This window comes from Nomascus leucogenys, chromosome 19 (assembly GCF_006542625.1).
Source record: "Nomascus leucogenys isolate Asia chromosome 19, Asia_NLE_v1, whole genome shotgun sequence".
Classification (NCBI taxonomy): Eukaryota; Metazoa; Chordata; class Mammalia; order Primates; family Hylobatidae; genus Nomascus; species Nomascus leucogenys.
Genome location: NC_044399.1, coordinates 70,491,101 through 70,513,123, shown reverse-complemented (window position 1 = coordinate 70,513,123; position 22,023 = coordinate 70,491,101). Strand labels below are relative to the sequence as shown.

The following is a 22,023-nucleotide window of genomic DNA, read 5'->3' as shown; positions in this document are numbered from 1 at the left end:
ATCATATAGTTTGAGACATTAATTTCAAAGAACAAAGGATTTCGAAAGATGAAGAAAGAATAAGGGTCTAAGGCCGGGCGCAGTGGCTCACGCCTATAATCCCAGCACTTTGGGAGGCCGAGGCGGGCAGATCACGAGTTCAGGAGTTCGAGAGCAGCCTGACCTACATGATGAAACCCCGTCTCTACTAAAAATACAAAAATTAGCCGGGTGTGGTCGTGCATGCCTGTAATCCCAGCTACTCAGGAAGCTGAGGCAGGAGAATCGTTTGAACTCGGGAGGCGGAGGTTGCAGTGAGCCAAGATCGCGCCACTGCACTCCAGCCAGGATGACAGAGAGAGACTCCGTCTCAAAAAAAAAAAAAAAAAAAAGAGCTGGGCGAGGTGGCTCACGCCTGTAATCCCTCCCAGCACTTTGAGAGGCTGAGGCGGGTGGATCACGAGGTCAGGAGATCCAGACCACCCTGGCTAACATGGTGAAACCCCGTCTCTACTAAAACACACAAAAAATTAGCCAGGCGTGGTGGCAGGCGCCTGTAGTCCCAGCTACTCGGGAGGCTGAGGCAGGAGAATGGCGTGAACCCGGGAGGCGGAGCTTGCAGTGAGCCGAGATCGCGCCACTGCACTCCAGCCTGGGCGACAGAGCAAGACTCCGACTCAAAAAAAAAAAAAAGAAAACCCAACCAACTTGTTTGTTTCTACAGGAAAATGTTCTGAGTTCTGAAAACTGATACATAAATTAACTTTGGAAACTTGCAGCATTATTTATAAAGTAATTGGTCACTGATTATTTTAAGGCAAATGATATTCCAGGTTCTAATTCTGCTTCCTTCAGGTCTTCATTCTTGGGCTTCGACTATCTCATCTTTAAAATAGGAGTGATAATGTTTTTGCCTACTTGGGAAACAAGAGGCTGGGCTAAATGGTCTACTATGGTGCATTCTGGAGTAAATATTTGAGATACAGATTTGGAAAAGAAGTGAAAAACTGACCAACTCATTTATGAGGCTAGGGTAATCTTGCCTCTGAAATCAGTTAGGAATAATATAAGAAAAGAATTTTAGGCCCATTTAATCTATGAATATAGACACAAAAGTCTTTAATAAAATACTACTTAACTAGGCTGGAAGCGGTGGCTGACGCCTGTAATCCCAGCACTTTGGGAGGCTGAGATGGGCAGAACTCATGAGATCAGGAGTTCAAAACCAGCCTGACCAACATGGTGAAACCCCGTCTCTACTAAAAATACAAAAAAATTCTTTGGGAGGCTGAGGTGGGTGGATCACCAGGTCAGGAGATCAAGACCATCCTGGCTAACATGGTGAAACCCTGTCTCTACTAAAAATACAAAAAATTAGCCAGGCGCAGTGGCGGGCACCTGTAGTCCCAGCTACTTGGGAGGCTGAGGCAGAAGAATGGCTTGAATCCGGGAGGCGGAGCTTGCAGTGAGCCACTGCACTCCAGCCTGGGTGACAGAGCGAGACTCTGTCTCAAAAAAAAAAAAAAAAAAAAAAAAAGAAAAACCAATAAAATCGCCGGTCGCAGTGGCTCACGCCTGTAATCCCAGCACTTTGAGAGGCCAAGGCAGGTGGATCACCTGAGGTCTGGAGTTCGGGACCAGCCTAACCAACATGGAGAAACCCCGCCTCTACTAAAAATACAAAATTAGCCGAGAATGGTGGTGCATGCCTGTAATCCCAGCTACTCGGGAGGTTGAGACAGGAGAATTGCTTGAAGCCAGGAGGCGGAGGTTGCAGTGAGCTGAGATAGCGCCATTGCACTCCAGCCTGGGTAACGATCGAAACTCCGTCTTAAAATAAACAAATAAATAAAATAAAATCAACAGAAAGACTAGTAGAACCAGCAAGGGTATTCATAAGGGTTGTTGTGTACAAAATTAACCTATAAAACAAACAAACAAACAAACAAAAACTACTAGGATTTTACTGCACCAGAAATAACCAATCAGAAAAATGTTAAAAAAAAAAAAAAAAAAAAAAAAAAAAAAAGAAAAAGAAAAAAAAAGGCCAGGCACAGTGGCTCACGCCTGTAATCTCAGCATTCTGGGAGGCCAAGGTAGGTGGGTACTTGAGCCCAAGAGTTTCAGGCCAGCCTGGGCAACATAGGGAAGCCCTGTCTCTACAAAAACATACAAAAATTTGCTGGGCATGGTGGTGTGCGCCTGTAGTCCCAGCTACTTGAGAGGCTGAAGTGGGAGGATTTCTTGAGCCCAGGAGGTCAAGGCTGCAGTGAGCCATGATTGTACCACTCTACTCCAGCCAGGACAACAGAGTGGCACTCTGTCTCAAAAAAAAAAAAAGAAGAAGAAGAAGAAGAAGAAAGAAAAAGAATAATAAAAATAACATTCAATGGCCGAGCGCGGTGGCTCACGCTTGTAATCCCAGCACTTTTTGGGAGGCCGAGGCGGGTGGATCACGAGGTCAGGAGTCAGAGACCAGCCTGTCCAACATGGTGAAAGCCCATTTCTGCTAAAAATACAAAAAATTAGCCGGGCGTGGTGGCACATGCCTGTAGTCCCAGATACTCAGGACAGTGAGGCAGAAGAATCGCTTGAACCCCGGAGGCGGAGGTTGCAGTGAGCTGAGATCTCACCATTGCACTCCAGCCCGGGCAACAGGGTGAGACTATGTCTCAAAAATAAATAAATAAATAAATAACATGCAATTTGCATCAGTGACAAAGTTATAAGGCATCTAGGAATTAACCAAGAATTCCTAAAACTTTAGTGGAAAAATGTTTTTTAATTCTCGTAAAATGCATAGATGACAGCCTGAATATATAAATCAATAGTCCATGCTCTCGAATGGGATGACTTAATATTATAATGATATCAATTGTCCCTAGAATAACTTTTTTTTTTTTTTTTTGAGATGGAGTCTTGCTCTGTCGCCCAGGCTGGAGAGCTGTGGCGTGATCTTGGCTCACTGCAACCTCCGCCTCCCGGGTTCATGCCTTTCTCCTGCCTCAGCCTCCAGAGTAGCTGTGACTACAGGCGCCCGCCACCACGCCCAGCTAATTTTTGTATTTTTAGTAGAGATGGGGTTTCACTATGTTGGCCAGGCTGGTCTTGAACCCCTGACCTCAGGTGATCTGCCAGCCTCGGCCTCCCAAAGTGCTGGGATTATAGGCGTGAGCCACCAGTGCCATATTATTTGTTGTGGTTGAGAACTGGAGGTGTAATGGGTGCTCCCCAGTGGGATTGTGAGCAGCTAAAGTGTGACACAACTCATACTGTCAAGTATCGTGCAGCAATAGCTTTGATCATCATATAACACAAGTGGATTTTTTTATTTTTTTGAGACAGAGTCTTGCTCTGTCACCCAGGCTAGAGTGCAGTAATGCGACCTCAGCTCACTGCCAGCTCCGCCTCCCGGGTTCACGCCATTCTCCTGCCTTAGCCTCCCAAGTAGCTGGGACTACAGGCGCCAGCCACCACGTCTGGCTAATTTTTTGTATTTTTAGTAGAGACGGGGTTTCACCATGTTAGCCAGGATGGGCTTGATCTCCTGACCTCGTGATCCGTCCGCCTCGGCCTCTCAAAGTGCTGAGATTACAGGCGTGAGCCACCATGCTTGGCCACGAGTGGATTTTAAAAACATCGTGGTTACTGAAAATAAGATCAGAGTGAAATATATAACAGGATGCTATTTATGGAAATTTAAAATGTTTGGGCCAGGCGTGGTGACTCACACCTGTAATCCCAGCACTTTGGGAGGCTGAGGTGGGCAGATCACTTGAGGTCAAGTGTTGAAGACCAGCCTGGCCAACATGGTGAAACCCTGTCTCTACTGAAAATACAAAAATTAGCCAGGCACAGTGGCGCGAGCCTGTAATCCCAGCCACTCCGGAGGCTGAGGCAGGAGAATCACTTGAACCTGGGAAGCAGAGGCTGCAATGAGTGGAGATCGCCCCACTGCACTCCAGCCTGGGTGACAGAGCGAGACACTGTCTCATAAAAAGAAAAAAAAAAAACTTTGCACACAAAATGATTTATATTTTGTAAGAGCACAAAGAAAAAAAAATGAACATTTAATGCATTGGAATAATTGACTTTTTTTTTTCTTGTGAGACAGGGTCTCATGCAAGTGATCCTCCTGTCTCAGCCTCCCAAACTGCTAGGATTACAGTGGGATTACAGCCGTAAGCCACCACACCCAGCCTGGAATAATTGACTTTTGAAGGAGGAAAAATGAGAAATGGGTATGGAAATAGATAATTTTAAAAATAAAAATAAGCATTTGGGTGCGGTGATTCAAACCTGTAGTCTTAGCTACTTGGGAGGCTGAGGTGAGAGGACCGCTTGAGCCCAGGAAGTCTAGGCTGCAGCGATCCGTGACTGTGCCTCTCACTCCAGCCTGAGCAACAGAGACCTCAACTCAAAACCAATAAAATTGCCGGGCACGGTGGCTCACGCCAGTAATCTCAGCACTTTTGGAGGCCGAGGCAGGTGGATCACCTGAGGTGGGGAGTTGGAGACAAACCTGACCAACATGGTGAAATCCCCCATCTCTACTAAAAATACAAAATTAGCCGGGCCTGGTGGCGTATGCCTATAATCTCAGCTTCTTGGGAGGCTGAGGCGGGAGAATGGCTTGAACCCGGAAGGTGGAGGTTGCAGTGAGCCAAGGTCGTGCCATTGCACTCCAGCCTGGGTAACAAGAGCGAAACTCCGTCTCAAAACAAACAAAAACAAAAATAAAAATGAGACATAGATCAGTGAAGACAGTGTGCTAATAACTGTGTCATTCGTTCAATCTTCTGTGTTGGAACTCAGGGATCAAGGTCCCCAGAAGCCGGAAGCAAAGTGAACCTGTGGAGCAGGAGCTGGGTGAGGAAGCTTTCTTTGAAGGTTGAAGAGGAGTGTTCCGGATTTTTTTTTTTTTTTCTTGAGACGGAGTCACTCTGTCGCCAGGCTGGAGTGCAAGGGCACGATCTCGGCTCACTGCAACCTCCACCTCCCGGGTTCAAGCCATTCTCCTGCCTCAGCCTCCCGAGTAGCTGGGATTACAGGTGTGCATAACTACGCCCGGCTAATTTTTGTATCTTTAGCAGACATGGGGTTTCTCTATGTTGGCCAGGCTGGTTTCGAACTCCTGACCTCAGTCGATCCACCTGCCTTGGCCTCCTAAAGTGCTGGGATTACAGGCATGAGCCACCGCGCCCGGCTGGCATTCCAGATTTTGCAGGGGATTAGTACAGCAAAGGGATCAAGAAGGGATGTAAAGTCACAGCGTGTTCTGGGTACAATAAGGACTTAGGCATTGCCCAGAACAAGAGGAGAAGGAGATAGAAGGAGAGGCAGGAGAGACAGGTAAACCTGGCCAGAGATTGGATAAGAGAGGCAGGAGGTTTTGTTCACTCTGAAAAGGGATTTGAACTTGACAACTGGGGCAACAGAGACTTCTTGCTTGAGAGATGAGATTGGACCTTCGAAAATTGTTCTCTGCCCTCATCATAAAGGAAATAGGATGAGCAGGAAGACCAGTGAGGGTGATGGTGATCTGGACTGAAGTGGCAGCCGACACGGAGAATATCGGATGAATGTGAGAGAGTTCTGGAGGTCAAAGCACCAATGTTGGAAACTAACTGGATAAACGGGGAGAGCGGCACAGGACAGGAGGAATCGAGCATGACTTCTACCATAGGGTGACTGGGCGGGTAATTCATTGAAATAAGGAAGTTAGGAGGAGGAGCAGGTTTGGACATGCTGATCACTAGAGCTGCCACATCCGGGCGGTGACGAACACCTGGATCTGCAGCTCCAGAGAAGGGCCTGGGTTAGATGTCACTGAAGCCTTAGGGTGGCGGAAAGGCGAGAGATAGTGGGTTGAGATTCCAAGTGCAATCCACTGCGGCTCCTCGCTCGCCCTCCAGGTGGCACCACAACTCTGCGCTTCCGAAGCCCGTTTTCTGAGCCAGACACTCTCCACGCTCTGGGTATTTCGCTTCTCTCTCCCCACGCGCCGACCCTAGGTCGCGCACTTTCTGCCTGGCAGAATTTGGCCGAGGATCCAAACCCGGAGCAGCCTCCAGAGAGCGTGTCGTTCACGCGGCCAGCATATGCTCAGAGACCTCAGAGGCTCAGAGACCTCAGGGCTGGTGGTGTGGTCGGTGTGACCACTTGTCCCTCGGACCGGCTCCAGAAACCAACCTGGGGAATGTGTGTAGGGGAAGGGCGGGATAGACAGTGCCTGGAGCAGGGAGGCACTGAAAGACAGGACCAAGCAGCCCGGCCACCAGACACGTTCTGGGAACGGAATTTCCTGGCCCCCAGGGCCACACTCGCGTGGGAAGCATGTCGCGGACCCTTTAAGGCTTAATCTCCCTGTCTCTCCGCCCCCGCCTGGGACAGGCCGGGACGCCCGGGACCTGACATTTGGTGGCTCCCAACGTGGGAGCTAAAAATAGCCCCGGGTTACTTTGGGGCATTGCTCCTCTCCCAACCCGCGCGCCGGCTCGCGAGCCGTCTCAGGCAGCTGGAGTTTCCCCGGGGCAAGTACACCTGGCCCGTTCTCATCTCTCAGACCCCACTGTCCAGACCCGCAGAGTTTAAGATGCTTCTGCAGCCCGGGATCCTAGCTGGTGGGCGGAGTCCTAACACGTGGGTGGGCGGGGCCTTTTGTTCCAGGGACTCTTTTCTCAAAACTTCCCAGTCGGAGGCTGGCGGGAACCCGAGAGGCGTGTCTCGCCAGCCACGCGGAGGGGCGTGGCCTCAATGGCCGGCCCCACCAACTCCAGCCAAACTCTAAACCCCAGGCGGAGGGGGCGTGGTCTTCTGGGGTGTGCGGGCTCCTGGCCAATGGGTGCTGTGAAGGGCGTGGCCCGCTGGAGCAGGAGCGAGGTGGCGGGGGCTCCTCGCGTCTTTTCCCCCAGCCCCGCTCCGCCAGATCCGCGGGAGCCCCACTGCTCTCTGGCTCCTTGGCTTGTGGCTGTGGGTCCCATCGGGCCCGCCCTCGCACGTCACTCCGGGACCCCCGCGGCCTTCGCAGGTTCTGCGTGCCAGGCCGGGGCCAGAGACTCCCGGATCGGTTCTTTCATCTTCGCCGCCCCTGCGCGTCCAGCTCCTCTAAGACGAGATGCCGTCGGGCTTCCAACAGATAGGCTCCGAAGTAGGATTCATCATGAGGGGGCGGGGCGGGGGGGCACGGGTCCCTCTTTTCTTGGGCTGGGGTCGCTGTTGGGGTCAGCTGGGGGTGGTTCCTGCGCAGGCGCAGGGGGTGAAGGTGGGGGGCTGGCTATTTATACCCGGCCTGGACAACCCGTGACTGTGAGATTCCAATCCTACCAAGAGGCAGAGTGGGTCTGGAGGGCCTTTCGGGGCACAGGCAGCAAATGGATTCTGCGAGCCAGGGTTCACCCCCTTGCCTAGTAGGAGGCGCGGCGCTCCGTAATCGGGGACACCCTGCCCTCGATCCAACTCGGGAAAGCAGATCCAGGTGGGTCTTGCCCTCCGGGAGCTGTCCGTCCGTCTTCGCTCGCGGGCAGTGTTTCGAGGACCAGAGGCTCTCCATGGGCCCCCACCCCCACTCCTGGCCGCCCTCCAGGACGCTGAACTTTCCCTTGGCCCCATGGTTGGTGGAGGGGCAGAGGGGACTGTCAGCCCCCCCTCCCCCAGCTCAGGTTTCCGCTTGGAGACAGTCTGTGCCGCCAGCGAGCGGCCACCACTGCCACCGCCCCTCACACCACCTTCCTGCCCTCCTCCCCTGGGCATGGCCCTCCCAGGCAGAACCCCTGGACGGCCCTCCCTGCACGGAGGTTAGAGGGGGAGGGCAGGCCGCGACATAGATAGAGAAGGCCACCCCTAGATGACCGGGATGTCCTTTCTGGAACAGCACTTCTTGGTCCTGTTGGGGGCCTCCTGGAGACAGAACCCCCAGAGGGGAGGGAAGAGGACAGTGGCTGATGATAATGCACTTGTTAATTTATGGAACCAGCACTGTCGGGGATACTGTTAACATGTGATGTTGATTTTCACAACACTCTCACAGATAGGTAGGCAAGGCAGGCAACATCACCCCCATCTCACAGAGGACACTCAGGTTCGGGGCGGGGAAGTGACTTGGCCAAGGTCACACAAATCTGAGCTCTTAAGGCCAAGCCTGTCTCAAGGTCACAGAAGGATTTTGAGACAAGTTCTCAAACATTTCTCTGCCTTATGGACTCAAACATCCAGTTTCTCCTTTATGCCCAGGTTGCAGTTGAGCTCCTGTTTACATTGAGATCTTTGTGCAATTCCTAATATGGCCCAGTTTCCTTCACCCAACATGCTGGATGGAGCCCAGTATCTTCAGGCTCCAGCTGGGCCCGGGCCTCTAGCGGAAGGAAAAAAATCATGGTTCCATGTGACATGCTGTGTCTTTGCGTCTGCCTGTCCAGGATGGAGAACCCCCTCAGCAGCGAGTGACTGGGACCCTGGTCCTTGCTGTGTTCTCTGCGGTGCTTGGCTCCCTGCAGTTTGGGTACAACATTGGGGTCATCAATGCCCCTCAGAAGGTGAGGGCCTGCAGCTGGCAGGGTGGGGGTACCCAAACGAGGAGGACAGGTGTCTCGGGGGTGGTGGAAAGGGGAGGGTCTGCAGGAAATCTGTCCTCTGCTGTCCCCCAGGTGATTGAACAAAGCTACAATGAGACGTGGCTGGGGAGGCAGGGGCCTGAGGGACCCAGCTCCATCCCTCCAGGCACCCTCACCACCCTCTGGGCCCTCTCCGTGGCCATCTTTTCCGTGGGCGGCATGATTTCCTCCTTCCTCATTGGTATCATCTCTCAGTGGCTTGGAAGGTTCGCAGCTGGAGGGCAGGGGTGGGGGAAACAGGAAGGGAGCCACTGCTGGGTGCCCTTACCCTCACAGCCTCACTCTGTCTGCCTGCCAGGAAAAGGGCCATGCTGGTCAACAATATCCTGGCGGTGCTGGGGGGCAGCCTCATGGGCCTGGCCAACGCTGCTGCCTCCTATGAAATGCTCATCCTTGGACGATTCCTCATTGGCGCCTACTCAGGTATTCACGGGCGCCGCAGCCCTGCCTAGCACCCTGTTCTCTTTCACCATGCCTGGGCTTTCAGATGGGAATGGACACCTGCCCTCAGCCCTCTCTTCTTCCCTCGCCCAGGGCTGACATCAGGGCTGGTGCCCATGTACGTGGGGGAGATTGCTCCCACTCACCTGCGGGGTGCCCTGGGGACGCTCAACCAACTGGCCATCGTCATCGGCATTCTGATCGCCCAGGTGACCGGGACAAGCCTCATGGGTGCCTGGGCAGTGGTTAGAGTGGGGCTCTGGAGAATATGGTGGGCTTCCAAGGTAAGGCAGGAGGGCTGAGTGACCTGCCTTCTTTCCCAACCTTCTCCCACAGGTGCTGGGCTTGGAGTCCCTGCTGGGCACTGCCAGCCTGTGGCCACTGCTCCTGGGCCTCACAGTGCTACCTGCCCTCCTGCAGCTGGTCCTGCTGCCCTTCTGTCCCGAGAGCCCCCGCTACCTCTACATCATCCGGAATCTCGAGGGGCCTGCCAGAAAGAGTAAGCTCTCCCGCTGCAGCCTGGCCCAGACCCATGCCTCCGCCTCGTCTGGCTAGCACCTGGCTTCCTCTCAGGTCCCCTCAGGCCTGACCTTCCCTTCTCCAGGTCTGAAGCGCCTGACAGGCTGGGCCGATGTTTCTGGAGTGCTGGCTGAGCTGAAGGATGAGAAGCGGAAGCTGGAGCATGAGCGGCCACTGTCCCTGCTCCAGCTCCTGGGCAGCCGTACCCACCGGCAGCCCCTGATCATTGCGGTCGTGCTGCAGCTGAGCCAGCAGCTCTCTGGCATCAATGCTGTATGTGTGGAGGAGCCTCCAGGCAGGGCACAGCCCCGGGAGGGGAGACGAGAGTGGGGAGCAAACCCTCCACGAACACTCAGGGTAGGGCCAGCCTGTTGTGGCTGGAGTAGAGGAAGGGACATTCCTGCCATCATTTCTTCTCCCCCACCTCTAGGTTTTCTATTATTCGACCAGCATCTTCGAGACAGCAGGGGTAGGCCAGCCTGCCTATGCCACCATAGGAGCGGGTGTGGTCAACACAGCCTTCACCTTGGTCTCGGTAACTGCTCACCTCTGGAATGGCCCGAGCCACTGGCTTCACATCCCTGGGTGTCCCGGAGGTCCTGCTCTTGGTTGCCCTCACCCACGCAGCCCCTCCTACTTCCCGTGCCTGAAAGGCTCCGGTCAAGCTCTGACTCTCCCCGCAGGTGTTGTTGGTGGAGCGGGCGGGGCGCCGGACGCTCCATCTCCTGGGCCTGGCGGGCATGTGTGGCTGTGCCATCCTGATGACTGTGGCTCTGCTCCTGCTGGTAAGGCCTGGAGACTAGGAGAGGCTAGCAGCCCAGCCCATGGGAATGGTCCTGAGAGTCTCTGTGACCAGCCAGGGCCCCTTCTTAACACACATGCTTTCAATCCTGGTGCCAGCTCTGGACCAGGACTATGGGTGACTGGCTCCAGAATCTGCTGGGACTGTGGTCTGCTCCTGAGGGATTTGGGCTGCACTGGGAGGCAGCTGTGGCACAACTCTGGCAGCCAGGAGGGAGAGCCCCTGTCAAGCCTCAGGAACAATCATTCCTAAGGACCCAGCTTTGGAGCCCAGGGAGAGCTGACCGTCCTAAGAACTGAGAGGCTGTAACATTTCCTCTGCCTTGAACCCACTTGGGATAGCCAGCAGAATGCCAGTGCTCAGAAAGGCTCAAGGGCCTGCTCTAACCGGGGACGGCAGGCCCCCCACAAGCTGCTGGGGAGGGGGTTAGATTTCACTTCTCTGAGTTGAGGGCAAGGGAAGATCCAGAAAGGCCTCAACTGGATTCTCCATCCTCCCTGTCTGGCCCCTAGGAGCGAGTTCCAGCCATGAGCTACGTCTCCATTGTGGCCATCTTTGGCTTTGTGGCATTTTTTGAGATTGGCCCTGGCCCCATTCCTTGGTTCATCGTGGCCGAGCTCTTCAGCCAGGGACCCCGCCCGGCAGCCATGGCTGTGGCTGGTTTCTCCAACTGGACAAGCAACTTCATCATTGGCATGGGTTTCCAGTATGTTGCGGTAGGTCCCCCCCACCCCAGCTTCCCACACTGTAGGCCAGAGGTGGGCATCACACAGCTAGCCCACCTGCTTCCCCGTCAGGGACTCCTGCAGCCACAGATCATGGGTCTTTGGGTCACTTTGGTGGACCACCTGCTCCACAGAATCAAAGTAAGGAAGGGAGCTGACCTAGATTGGATAGTAACTGAGGTGTCTGAAACGCACCAGTGGCATAACTTACGTTAGTCTGAGAATAAAATGATACACTTTGCATTAATACTACAAACAGCTGGGACTCTCCTCTGAGTGCAGTAACTGAGGATGGTGAAGAGGGCGAAAACTAAAAGAGTGTTTGGGGTTCAGAGAATCCTCTTTTCAGTGTAAATTCTCATTCCTGCTCATTTCCCTTGTCCCGGGAGGAGGCAGCTGCTGTCTGCCGTCTCCCCAGCTCCCTGTGAAGGCCTTTAGCTCCTGGTTGCCTGAAACCACCCCTTCCCTCCCCACCTCACTCTGTCAACACCTCTTTCTCCACCTGTCCCAGGAGGCTATGGGGCCCTACGTCTTCCTTCTATTTGCGGTCCTCCTGCTGGGCTTCTTCATCTTCACCTTCTTAAGAGTACCTGAAACTCGAGGCCGGACGTTTGACCAGATCTCAGCTGCCTTCCACCGGACACCCTCTCTTTTAGAGCAGGAGGTGAAACCCAGCACAGAACTTGAGTACTTAGGGCCAGATGAGAACGACTGAGGGGCCAGGCAAGGGTGGGAGAGCCAGCTGTCTCCACCCGCCCCAGAGACCCCTTCCTTTCCTCTGCAGCACTTTAACCCTCTCTTCCCTATTACTTCCGGGTGGAAAAGAATCCCTGCAGCCTGGTAGAATTGGGAAGCTGGGGGAAGGGTGGTCTGAGCACCCCCTCATTCCCCTCGTGTGACTCTCTTGGATTATTTATGTGTTGTGGTTTGGCCGTGGCCATCAGGGTGGGCCACTGTCCCCTCCCTCTTCCTTGCCCCATCCTCTTTCCTCCCCACCTCCCTCCAGACTCAGCTCCAGAATACCTTCTTCCCTGCTAGAGAAGGGGGATTGGAGGGAAGACAGGTCTAGACTTTCTCAGCGGGACAAACCAGAGCAGAGAGCAGGACAGGAGACAAGAAATCCAGTTTCCCACCACCTTGGACTCCTCCCACAATCTGGGACTTTCACTGAATTCTTGCCACACAGACTCTGGGCAAAGGGGGTTCTCTTTTTTTTTTTTTTTTTTTTTTTTTTTGAGACGGAGTCTTGCTCTGTCGCCCAGGCTCGAGTGCAGTGGCGCGATCTCGGCTCACTGAAAGCTCTGCCTCCTGGGTTCACGCCATTCTCCTGCCTCAGCCTCCGGAGTAGCTGGGACTACAGGCGCTCGCCACCACGCCTGGCTAATTTATTTTGTATTTTTAGTAGATACAGGGTTTCACCATGTTAGCCAGGTGGTCTCGATCTCCTGACCTCGTGATCTGCCCGCCTCGGCCACCCAAAGTGCTGGGATTACAGGCGTGAGCCACTGCGCCCGGCGAAGGGGGTTCTCTCTTGACCCCTGCAGGGAAAAGGACTCACTTCCCTCACTGCAGGCAGCCTTCCAGGGCAAGAGGGAACAGGAAAGTATGTGCCCATGTGTGGCAAGATGGAAGGACGGCAGGCTCCCGCCTCTAGGCTTGGGGCTCTACCCCTATTGTTCCCCAAGGCTGCCAAGAAGGAGCCCTAGCTTTCTTCCTCTCCCTTTCTGGAAGGGTGCTGCACCCACAGGCTTTTGACCAACTAAGGCAAAGAAGGGATTTGAAAGGCTGCCTGGAAACACTGGGCTGGGAGGAGCCTTTGGATATTTTTATATACGTTTGAAAAAGGGGTTGAGAGAAGAAACCAAAGGTCGGTTGTACTAAATGTATATATATAGATACTTCTATAAAGTCACTGCTGAAGACAAGCAGTGCCACCTATTGTGGAGGCACTTGAGGACGGGCTGAGACAGGGACCAGAACTCTTCACCCCCTTCCTCCCTCTGTCCTGCCTCAGCTCAAGGCCTCAGAATCTTCTGAACACCGTTGCTCATGCCCCTACTCACATTTCTACTCATTGCTTTATTAATAGTAAATGCTCAATAAATTGTAGCTGCCAGTGCCGGACACTGCTCTTGGCATCTGCAGAATACTCACTCTGCTAGGGAGGTGTCAGCCCATGTCACGGATGGGCAGTGAAACCCCTGATGGGGGCACTCTTCCCCAGGGGCACAGCTGGAGACAGGGGAGCAAGGATGCCAGGCCCTGCCCACAGCCCCACATCCCCTCCTCCCCACCCTCAACAGTGAGTTACTAGCGATTCTCCAAAACAGAAGAGACAGAGACCAAGACCACAGGAAAGCCTGTTTTTGTTTTTACTGGAGGCTCAGGTGGCACATGACAGATCATAAAATGGCTTCAGAGGTAGGGGGCTGGGGGAAAACAAAAATAAACTTGGGGAGGGGAGAAGAAAAACAACCAGGAGGAGGTAAGAGCTGGCTGGTTCCTTCTCAGCCTGAGTTATGGGAGGGAGTGGCTGTCTGAACAGTAAGGATGGCTCCCTTCCTTCAACCCTTGATAAGGGGAGGGAAGAAAAAAGAAAAAGCAAAAGGCTGTTGCTTTGGTCCTCCTGAGTCTCAAGGAAAAGGTGAAAAGCTGGTGCTTTGATGCCATGAATTATGGGAAAGGGGAGCAGGGTACTGGGTAGGGCAAGGTCAGTTGGAAAAACTGGCAGATACCTGAGAGAGAAAAGGAAATGGACGGATTGTGAACAACAGCGACTTGTCATCACCACCCAGTACCCCGCCTTCCTGGCCACCCACCCAACTGCACCAGCCACTCACCAGATGGCAGCTCTGGGTGTCCTTTGAGTTGGAATCACTCCAGGATGGTGGTGGTGGGGTCCCCACTGTTGACAGGGGCTGAGGTCTAAAGAACAGCGGTGGCCAATTGAGACTTGTTCTGTTTTTTGTTTTTGAGACAGAGTCTCACTGCAGGTTGGATGGAGTACAGTGGCGTGATCTTGTCTCACTGCAAACTCCCCCTCCCGGTTCAAGCGATTCTCCTGCCTCAGCCTCCCAAGTAGCTGGGATTACAGGCACGTGCTACCATGCCCGGCTAATTTTTGTATCTTTAGTAGAGACGGGGTTTCTCCATATTGGTCAGGCTGGTCTTGAACTCCTGACCGCAAGTGATCCTCCTGCCTCTGCCTCCCAAAGTGCCGGGATTACAGGCATGAGCCATCACGCAGGGCTGAGACTTGTTCTTCAGAGCCCTGAACTTCAACCTTCTTTCACTTTTTCCCTTCCCATTAAAACCTCAATCACACCCCTCAGTTCACATCTACAAGCTGGTAGGATGGCTCCAGGCAGCAAGTGGGGGACGGGTTGGGGGGGCATGGCCATCATGGGCAGTCATGGGCTTGACTGCCTCTGCAGGAGCTTCCTGGTGGGAGGGGGCACCTGCCAGGGGTGGACCCAGCAGGCTGCATGGAAGAGGGTGGTGGCAGGGCCAGGGCAGGGGAGGGGAGGAGCCAAAGAATAAGAGTAGGAAAGAAAAAGAAAAGGAGCCGGTGGGGGAGGGAGCTGGTCTCAGCCTCTTCTTTCATCCCACATCTGAGGTCCTCACCTCAGGGGCTGCAGGCTGCCGGGGGCCAGGGGCCTGCTGCCGTCTCCGCTGGAAGTAGGGGCGGTTTCGTGGGCGCTGGGGCTCAGGCCGGGAACCATCAGCGGGACCTTGGCTGGGCTTGGTTTCACCGTCCCCACCTTCTGTGTTAGGCTGCTGGGGTGGCCTGGGGCGGAAAGGCCTAAGGAAAGGAGCAGGGCTCTGAGGGCACCAGGGAACACTCCCTCCCCAGGGCTCACCCAGCTGCCCCACCCCACCTCCAGGAGCCAGGCCTCCAGCCCATGAGCACTGCCTCCCCGCAAGGCACCTCTCTCGCCAGGAGCCCAGGGTCTGCCTAGAGCTTCGCCCTTCCATCCTCCTGTCCCTTTCCCCAAGGAACCAACACTGGAAGGGGAAGACCAAGCCCCAGCAGGGGGGTCTTACCTTCGGTACCTGGGCCGGAATCTGGGCGGGGGGACCCGCTCATCTCCCTGCTGTTGGTGTCCCTCCAATGGGGCTGTCTCTTTGGGTTCTACCCCATCAGTGCCCTGGGAACATGCAAAGGTGAGCTGTGGGAACAGTGAGCTGTGGGGACGGTGAGCTCTGGGGACGGTGAGCTGTGGGGACAGTGAGCTGTAGGGACAGCAGCCACCCCGGAGCCAGGTTATCCGCAGCTCTGCCCAACCCTCAGTTCCTCCTTCTTTGGGGACCCATGGTCTCTATCCTAACTCCCACTCCTCTCCTGAATTTGGGGAACTGGCTCCCATATTCCAGCTTCCCCTCACCTCTATAGGCTGCTGCTGGTTGGGAGGCCGGGGGCCTCGCACAAACCGCCGTCGGTAGAAGGGTGGGGGGCGCCGCCATCTGGGCCGCTGCCCAGAGTCTTCAGCCCGCTCCCCTTCACTGCCAGGTCCTGTCCCCCCCGAGGGGATCTCTGCCACCATGGGTGGTGGGGCAACTGAGGGAGGCCGGGGGATGAATCGGCGGAACCTACGTCGGTTGGGGGCATAACGGCTGCCCTTCACAGGCACTCCCCCGGGCCCAGTTACATTAGCGGCTTCTGCGCCCTGGGAAGGTGGTAAGGGAATAGTCAGAACCTGCTCCAACAGCCAATGTGCATTTCCCAACTTGCTTCCCCTTCTTACAGGGGAAGACCCCTCTCCAGCTTTCCTTTAGCTCCTCTAACTTCTTTCTACCCTCCCTGGAGAGGCAGTGGAATGTGTTTGCACCCGTCTGGGAAGGAGCAACATGTCCTTTTGAAATAATTGCTACTGCACCCTCCTCAGTATACGACTGGGTGGAGAAAGGCCTGGCAGCCAGCATCCACCTTTTTACTCCAGAGGTGGACTCGGGAAGTCTAGGACAGGGCCCCATGTGGAGAATGGATGTCAAAGTGCTTGGTGAACTACAGAGAAGAAACCCAGACACTGCCGACTGATGACAGGGACATACTTAGGACATCCCTTAGCCCTAGCATTAAGGAAGAGGACATCAGAGCTGGCCCCAGGAGGGTCTTAGCCTGTGATGACCTCCAGGCCACCCTCCCATAAGCCTAGTCAACTCTATACCCCACAGCAGTCCCCAAACCTTCTCTCCTTCCACGACATCAAATTCCACAGTCTCCCCATCTCCAACGCTGCGCAGAAACTTCCTGGGGTTGTTTCTTTTAATAGCTGTCTGATTGGGGAAAAGGCCATGTGAAAAGTGAGACAGCAAGACAGGAGTCTCTGTCACCCCTGCTGGGGCCACCACCCAATTTCATTCTTTCAACATTTGACTTGGGGTCTAGAGCTGGAGGGTGGAGCAAGGCGGTGGTCAAAGTTTAGCAGGGGAAAAGTCCTGAACTCAGGGCCTCAGCAAAGACTGTGCAGTTACCACCATCCCCAGGACACACTCCCCGCACCCCCCCTCCCGCCCTGCTTTACCCCTCAGGGATTTCAAAAAGGGAGGCAAGAAATATGAACTCCAAAGCAAAAGGCAGGGACAGCCTTCAGTTGCAAAGTGGGTAAAATGCACTGTGCTTCTTACCTCAGTCCCAGTGAGAGCTCTCTCCACCAAGCAGTGGTTCTCAAGCTGTAGCGTGCATCAGAATCACCTGGAGAGCTCGTTAAACCGATTGCGGAGCCCCAGCCCCAGCTCTGATTGATTCACCAGGTCTGGGGTGGGACCTGAGAATTTGGATGTCAGGTGATGCTGCTGCCGCTGGTGCAGGGGCCACGCTTTGAGAACCACTGCACCCAAGGACCTTCTCCCTCTGAAAATTGCCTCAGTGCTTCCTGGAGTGTTAACAGGTCCCAGTAGGTAGTAAGCGTGCCATGCCCAGGGGCAACATGCTCAATTCTGACAGACGTTTAGTAACCCAACACAAGTGCGGCTAATGGTGGTTGACACAGGCACCCGAGGCGGATGGGGGGAGCTATTCCCTGGCAGATGGGCCGTTGTGAAGAAGAGCCAGAGAAACATGGTGGGGCGCACTGCTAAGAATTACAGCAAAGGCCTTCAAAGACGGCCGGTTCTTCCCCTCAGAAAGCGAACCTAGCTCTTACCTGGTGAACAAAGACATCTTCCTTGGTGTCATTCCTGCAGAACAGGATGGGTCGTTAAGGAAGGGACTTTAACAAAGCCCTCAGCTCCTCACTGAGGCCCCCTTAGCTGCCCAGTCTAAGCTCAGTGGGCCCATCCTCTCCAGCATTCCAGTTAGGGGTAGACAGGGCCTGGGGAGTGGGAGGGAGAGCCAGCAGGGCCTCCAGAAGCTGGTGTAAAGAGAGGTACCCCTAAAGCCTCAGCGCCAAACCTGGACTTCACAAGGAAAGGGCAGGCTGGGGAGGCAAAGGCACCTTGAGGGACCTGAGACAGCTCTGCCCCTGCCGGGACTCCACCTCCCACCCCAGGCTAGCCTTACAACCTGCCAGCGCTGGGTGCAACTGTCCTTGGCCAACACCCCCTCCCCCAACCCCCATCAGGGTTGGAAAATTCCAGTTTTCTTCCTTCTATAGTCAAGGAGGCAGAAAGTGCAGATGGGGCCAGAGGTGCAGAACGAGTTTGAGAAGGGAACAACGTGTCAGGAACTTGCTCTGAACAGCTGCCAAACTTTATTCTCATCCTCAGCCTGGAGGTGAATCCGAGTCAGGCCCACTCTCCAGACGCGTGGGACCAAGGGTGAGAGAAGAAAACATTCACCCATTCTCTATCACAAGAACCCCAGTGGGTGGGGGGAGGGGAGAAAGGAAAAGTTTCCCTGGAGACACTCTGTCCCCCACCCAGTCTGCCATTTCCAGAATTAGACAGGGACCCTTCCCCAGAACAAACGTTTTAGCTTTGAAGCATTTGGATCTGCACAAAGGTCAGCCTGCTAAGAGGGAACTAGGGCCTCCCAGCAGAGCCAGGCCGGGCAGGATGCCTGGGCTGGGGAAGGGCCCACTGGGGGAGACCTGGCTCTGCTCAGAATCCACTGCCACAGCCTCTCCCAGTGCTGAGGGGTGGGGCTGCCTACTGAAGGAAAGCAGCAGCCTCTGGCTCCTTCCTCCTGCCCCCCACTGTCAGCCTCAGTCCCAACAGGTGGGGGGCTTGAATGAGCCAAAGCTCTTGAAGGGAGTTGAGTTGTGAGTGCTGCCATAACAGGAAATCAGTGAGGATTCCAGCCTGGGGCCCTGAGGCACAGAGAACCCTATAATACATTCTGCCCCAAAGGCATGTCAGAGTAAAAGTAATGAAGCAATTCCAGAAGGTGAGATGAGAAGCTGGCAGGGTCAGAGCCAGGTTTGCCAAGTTCCTGAATCATTAATCCTCCGCTGCCCTTGAAGATGTGGAGGAGGCTTCCTCTTGTCACTAAGCACACATTTGTGCTGCGGTTAAAGGCTTTCAACCAGCATCAGCTGGACATTGCAACCATGTGCCTCCACAGGGGTCGAGATGAGGTTGGGCGTGTGTCCAGTCCCACAGGCCAGTTCGGAAGACACCCATTCCACCCCCGCCCTGGGTTCCTTGGATACCTGTTGATGAATCCGTAACCATTCCGGACGTTGAACCATTTGACAGTGCCCAGGACTTGGATTGCTGCCAGGCAGAGATGCAGTGGGGACAGTGAGATGGGGGGAAGAGATGGAGTTGAACTCAGTTTTGAGGCACTCCAAAACAAAAAAAATCTAGCCTACTGCCTTATTACCTATTAAGCTTACCTTCAAGCCAACCAGGTCTCACTAGTAGCTTCAAGGTATTCTTACCCTATTCCACCAAATGAAATCACCCACACAGGGACTCAGGCTTTCAAAAAGCCTTCCAACTCTAAGTCACGTTCCCCACATCCTACAAATCCAGCCCCTTCACCTAGAACTGGGTACTCACCTGGTCTGCAAAGTGCCGCCCCTAGGTCATAACTGAGGGTTTTTCTAGCCCTCCCAATGCAAGGGTCCCCAGTGCACCTGCTTGCCGGGCTCAGAGGTTTGCTTAGTTCTAACCCAGTCAACTAGGCACTGTGTCCCGCCCGGGGGCGTGGCCGGACCCTGGGGCTTTATTCTCCACCCCAAGACCTTAGCTGAACCTGCCGGCCCCGCCCTCTCTCCCAGGAAGGCACGGCAGGATTTCCCACCAGGGGAATCCACTTTGTTTGGTGCGCAGCTCCCAGCCCATTTAGCGCTCTGGGCCTCCGGGCCAGGCCGCCTTTGGTTTTCCGGATCCTGCCGGGCTCCACACTGCCCCTCCCCCAGCCCGCCGACCCCTCAGAGCCGCCCTGTGCGCGCCTGCCCCTCACCCAGCACCGGCTTGTCCGCCTGACTCCGGGCCGGGGGGGCGGGGGTTCCCGAGGCCGCCGTCGCCGGGTTGCCAGGGGTGCGGGGGCCGGGCGCCGAGGGGGTCCCAGCAGCAGGGCCCGAGGCGGCTCCGCCCCCGCCGCCCGCGCCGCCGCCTGCTTTCTGCGGCTCCCCTGCGGGCACCGGTACCACCACCGCTACCACCCCTGCCGCCGTCGCGGGCACCGTCGCCGCGGGGACCGCTGTAGCCACCGCTGCCGCCTCCACCTCGCTCATCCCGCCGGGTCCAGTACCGGCCTCCGCCGCCGCCGCCGCCACCGCCCCAGCCCCTCCCCCAGGCTCGCGAACCCGCCGCCCTGCTCGGTCCTCGCGCCCCGAGCCTCGCCCGCACGCCGGCAGCGGGCCCGGAGCCGAGGCCAATGGCAGCCCGCTGCCGCCGCTCGCGCAGACCCCGCCTCCCGACCACGGGCCAATCCCAGCCAAGCAGTCCCTCCGGCCCGCACGCCGACCCCGCCTCCCGGACTTCGCACCGCGGCCCCGGCCCCCGCCAGCTGCCCAGTAAGTACACCTGGGCCCCGCCCCCGGGCCGCCACGTGACCGCCCCGGCCCAACCCATTGGCCGTCGGCCCCTTTCCCCTCCCCCCTCCGCCCCTTTCCACCGGCCGCGGGAAATCAAACGGGCCGATCGCGCCCCAACTGCCACCTGGCCTCTGCGCGAAGGGCGGGGCCGGGGCCGCAGCGCCAAGGTTGCCCCTGACGACCTGAGCGAGGGGCGGGAGTCTACAGCCTCGGTTCTGGCAGTGAGTAGCACCGCTCGCCTCCATTCTCGAGACCGACCTTGCCCGTATGCTGCCAGGTGCAGACGCCTTCCGGCCACCACCGCCCTTGGCACCCTTTCCCCACAGGACGGCCCTGCACACCCTGGGGCTGCGGGGTCCGCCCGCAGGATAGGCTGGAAAGCGCAGCAGAATGGATTTCCCGGCTCACACTTGCTCCCATGAGCCAGGACCCCCTACTTTTCTGTTTTTCTTTTTTCTTTCTTTTTTCTTTTTCTTTTCTTTTTTTTTTTTTTTGAGACAGGGTCTGGCTCTGTCAGGCCGGGCGTGGTGGCTCACACCTGTAATCCCAGCACTTTGGGAGGCAGAGGCGGGCGGATCACGAGGTCAGGAGATCGAGACCATCCTGGCTAACACAGTGAAACCCCGTCTCTACTAAAAATACAAAAAATTAGCCGGGCGTGGTGGCGGGCGCCTATAGTCCCAGCTACTCGGGAGGCTGAGGCGGGAGAATGGCCTGAACCCGGGAGGCGGAGCTTGCAGTGAGCCGAGATTGTGCCACTGCACTCCAGCCTGGGCGACAGAGCGAGACTCCGTCTCAAAAAAAAAAAAAAAAAAAAAAAAGGGTCTCACTCTGTCGCCCAGACTAGAGTGCAGTGGCGCGATCTCCGCTCGCTACAACCTCTGCCTCCCGGATTCAAGCGATTCTCCTGCCTTGAGCCACCTCGAGGTGGCTCCCGGCCTGCCCTACCTATGTTTGTATTGGAAACAAAGTTTACAAGTAGTACAATGCGCAACTCTTCGCTGAGTTGGTTTTTTTGTTTGTTTTGACACAAGGCCTCCCTCTGTCGCCCAGGCTGGAGCGCAGTGCGCGATCTGGGCTCACTGCAGCCTCCGCCTCCCGGTTTCAAGCGATTCTCCCTCCTCAGCCTCCTGAGTACCTGGAATTACAGGCGTGCGCTACCACAGCCTGGCTAATTTCTGTATTTTTAGTAGAGACGGGGTTTCACCATATTGACCAGGCTGGTCTCGAAATCCTGACCTCTGGTGATCCGCCCGCCTCAGCCTCCCAAAGTGTTGGGATGACAGGGTGAGCCACTGGGCCCAGCCTTTGCTGAGTTTTGATCAATGTGTCCACCCATGTGGCCCACACCGACCGCTGCAGCTCTGATGTCTACTGCCCTGGACTGGCTTTGGGGTCTCTCACGTGTGCATGCCCGGGGCTCTGGTCTCCGGCCAGGCGTCAAGCTCCAGTGAACTCGAGGCCTTTTGCACATGCAGTTTCCTCTGCCGAAAACGCGCTTTCGTGTCTCAGGGTGGCTCTCTCCAACTAGCAGCTTACATACCACTCTTCGCGATCACACCATTCCTTATTTTTCTAATGGCATATTTGAAAATAGTCTGATCCTGACCATTTGCTTATTTTATTTCCCTGCACACAGTAGGCTGTAAACTCCACAGCAGTAAGAGCCTTGTACAGCCGGACGCCTGCAGCAGTGCCTGGTACAACGTACACGTTCAATATTTATCGAATACATGAACGGCCCCCATTCCACAGATGAGCGGACTGAGGGGCAGTGCGAGGCTTGTACCAGGTTTCTCGTGAGCCTGGGAGGATTAATGGGCCGGGCGCGGTGGCTCATGCCTGTAATCCCAGAAAAACGAGGCTCCAGCAGTATCTCCTCCCTAGGGCCGCCTCCCCAACCAGGGAGGACGCGGGTGCGCGTTGTATTTTTAGCCGGGGCAGTGCGCCCCGGGGCAGCACACGTGCCCCCAGGCGCTGCTGGGCAAGCCCCACGTGCGCTTCCCAAGCACTGGCGT

At 55.6% G+C, this 22,023-nt stretch overlaps 2 protein-coding genes across 3 annotated transcripts; one reads left to right on the top strand and one right to left on the bottom strand.

Annotated features, from left to right (window-relative positions):
- Positions 1–6,879: 6,879 nt before the first annotated feature.
- On the top strand, positions 6,880–13,222 carry SLC2A4 (solute carrier family 2 member 4). Of its 2 annotated transcripts, none has more exons than XM_004092656.2 (11): positions 6,880–7,129; positions 8,397–8,513; positions 8,625–8,797; positions 8,890–9,014; positions 9,126–9,241; positions 9,369–9,531; positions 9,637–9,824; positions 9,982–10,086; positions 10,235–10,336; positions 10,866–11,069; positions 11,590–13,222. In XM_004092656.2, exons 1-11 carry the CDS (start codon positions 7,097–7,099, stop codon positions 11,791–11,793), a joined length of 1,530 nt encoding a protein of 509 aa, XP_004092704.2. In that variant the 5' UTR covers positions 6,880–7,096; the 3' UTR covers positions 11,794–13,222. The 2 variants fall into 2 exon arrangements, with proteins under 2 accessions (XP_004092704.2, XP_030656037.1); XM_030800177.1 differs by having other exon boundaries at positions 7,097–7,128; positions 8,390–8,513; positions 11,590–12,246.
- Positions 13,223–13,436: 214 nt separating this feature from the next.
- YBX2 (Y-box binding protein 2) lies at positions 13,437–19,844 on the bottom strand. Its single transcript, XM_030800175.1, has 9 exons — positions 19,429–19,844; positions 18,671–18,734; positions 17,225–17,258; positions 16,266–16,355; positions 15,464–15,745; positions 15,123–15,226; positions 14,703–14,880; positions 13,919–14,003; positions 13,437–13,813 (listed from the first exon to the last, which is right to left on the bottom strand). The coding sequence occupies exons 1-8, from the start codon at positions 19,700–19,702 to the stop codon at positions 13,953–13,955; spliced, it is 1,077 nt and encodes a 358-aa protein (XP_030656035.1). The 5' UTR covers positions 19,703–19,844; the 3' UTR covers positions 13,437–13,813; positions 13,919–13,952.
- Between the last annotated feature and the right edge of the window lie 2,179 nt (positions 19,845–22,023).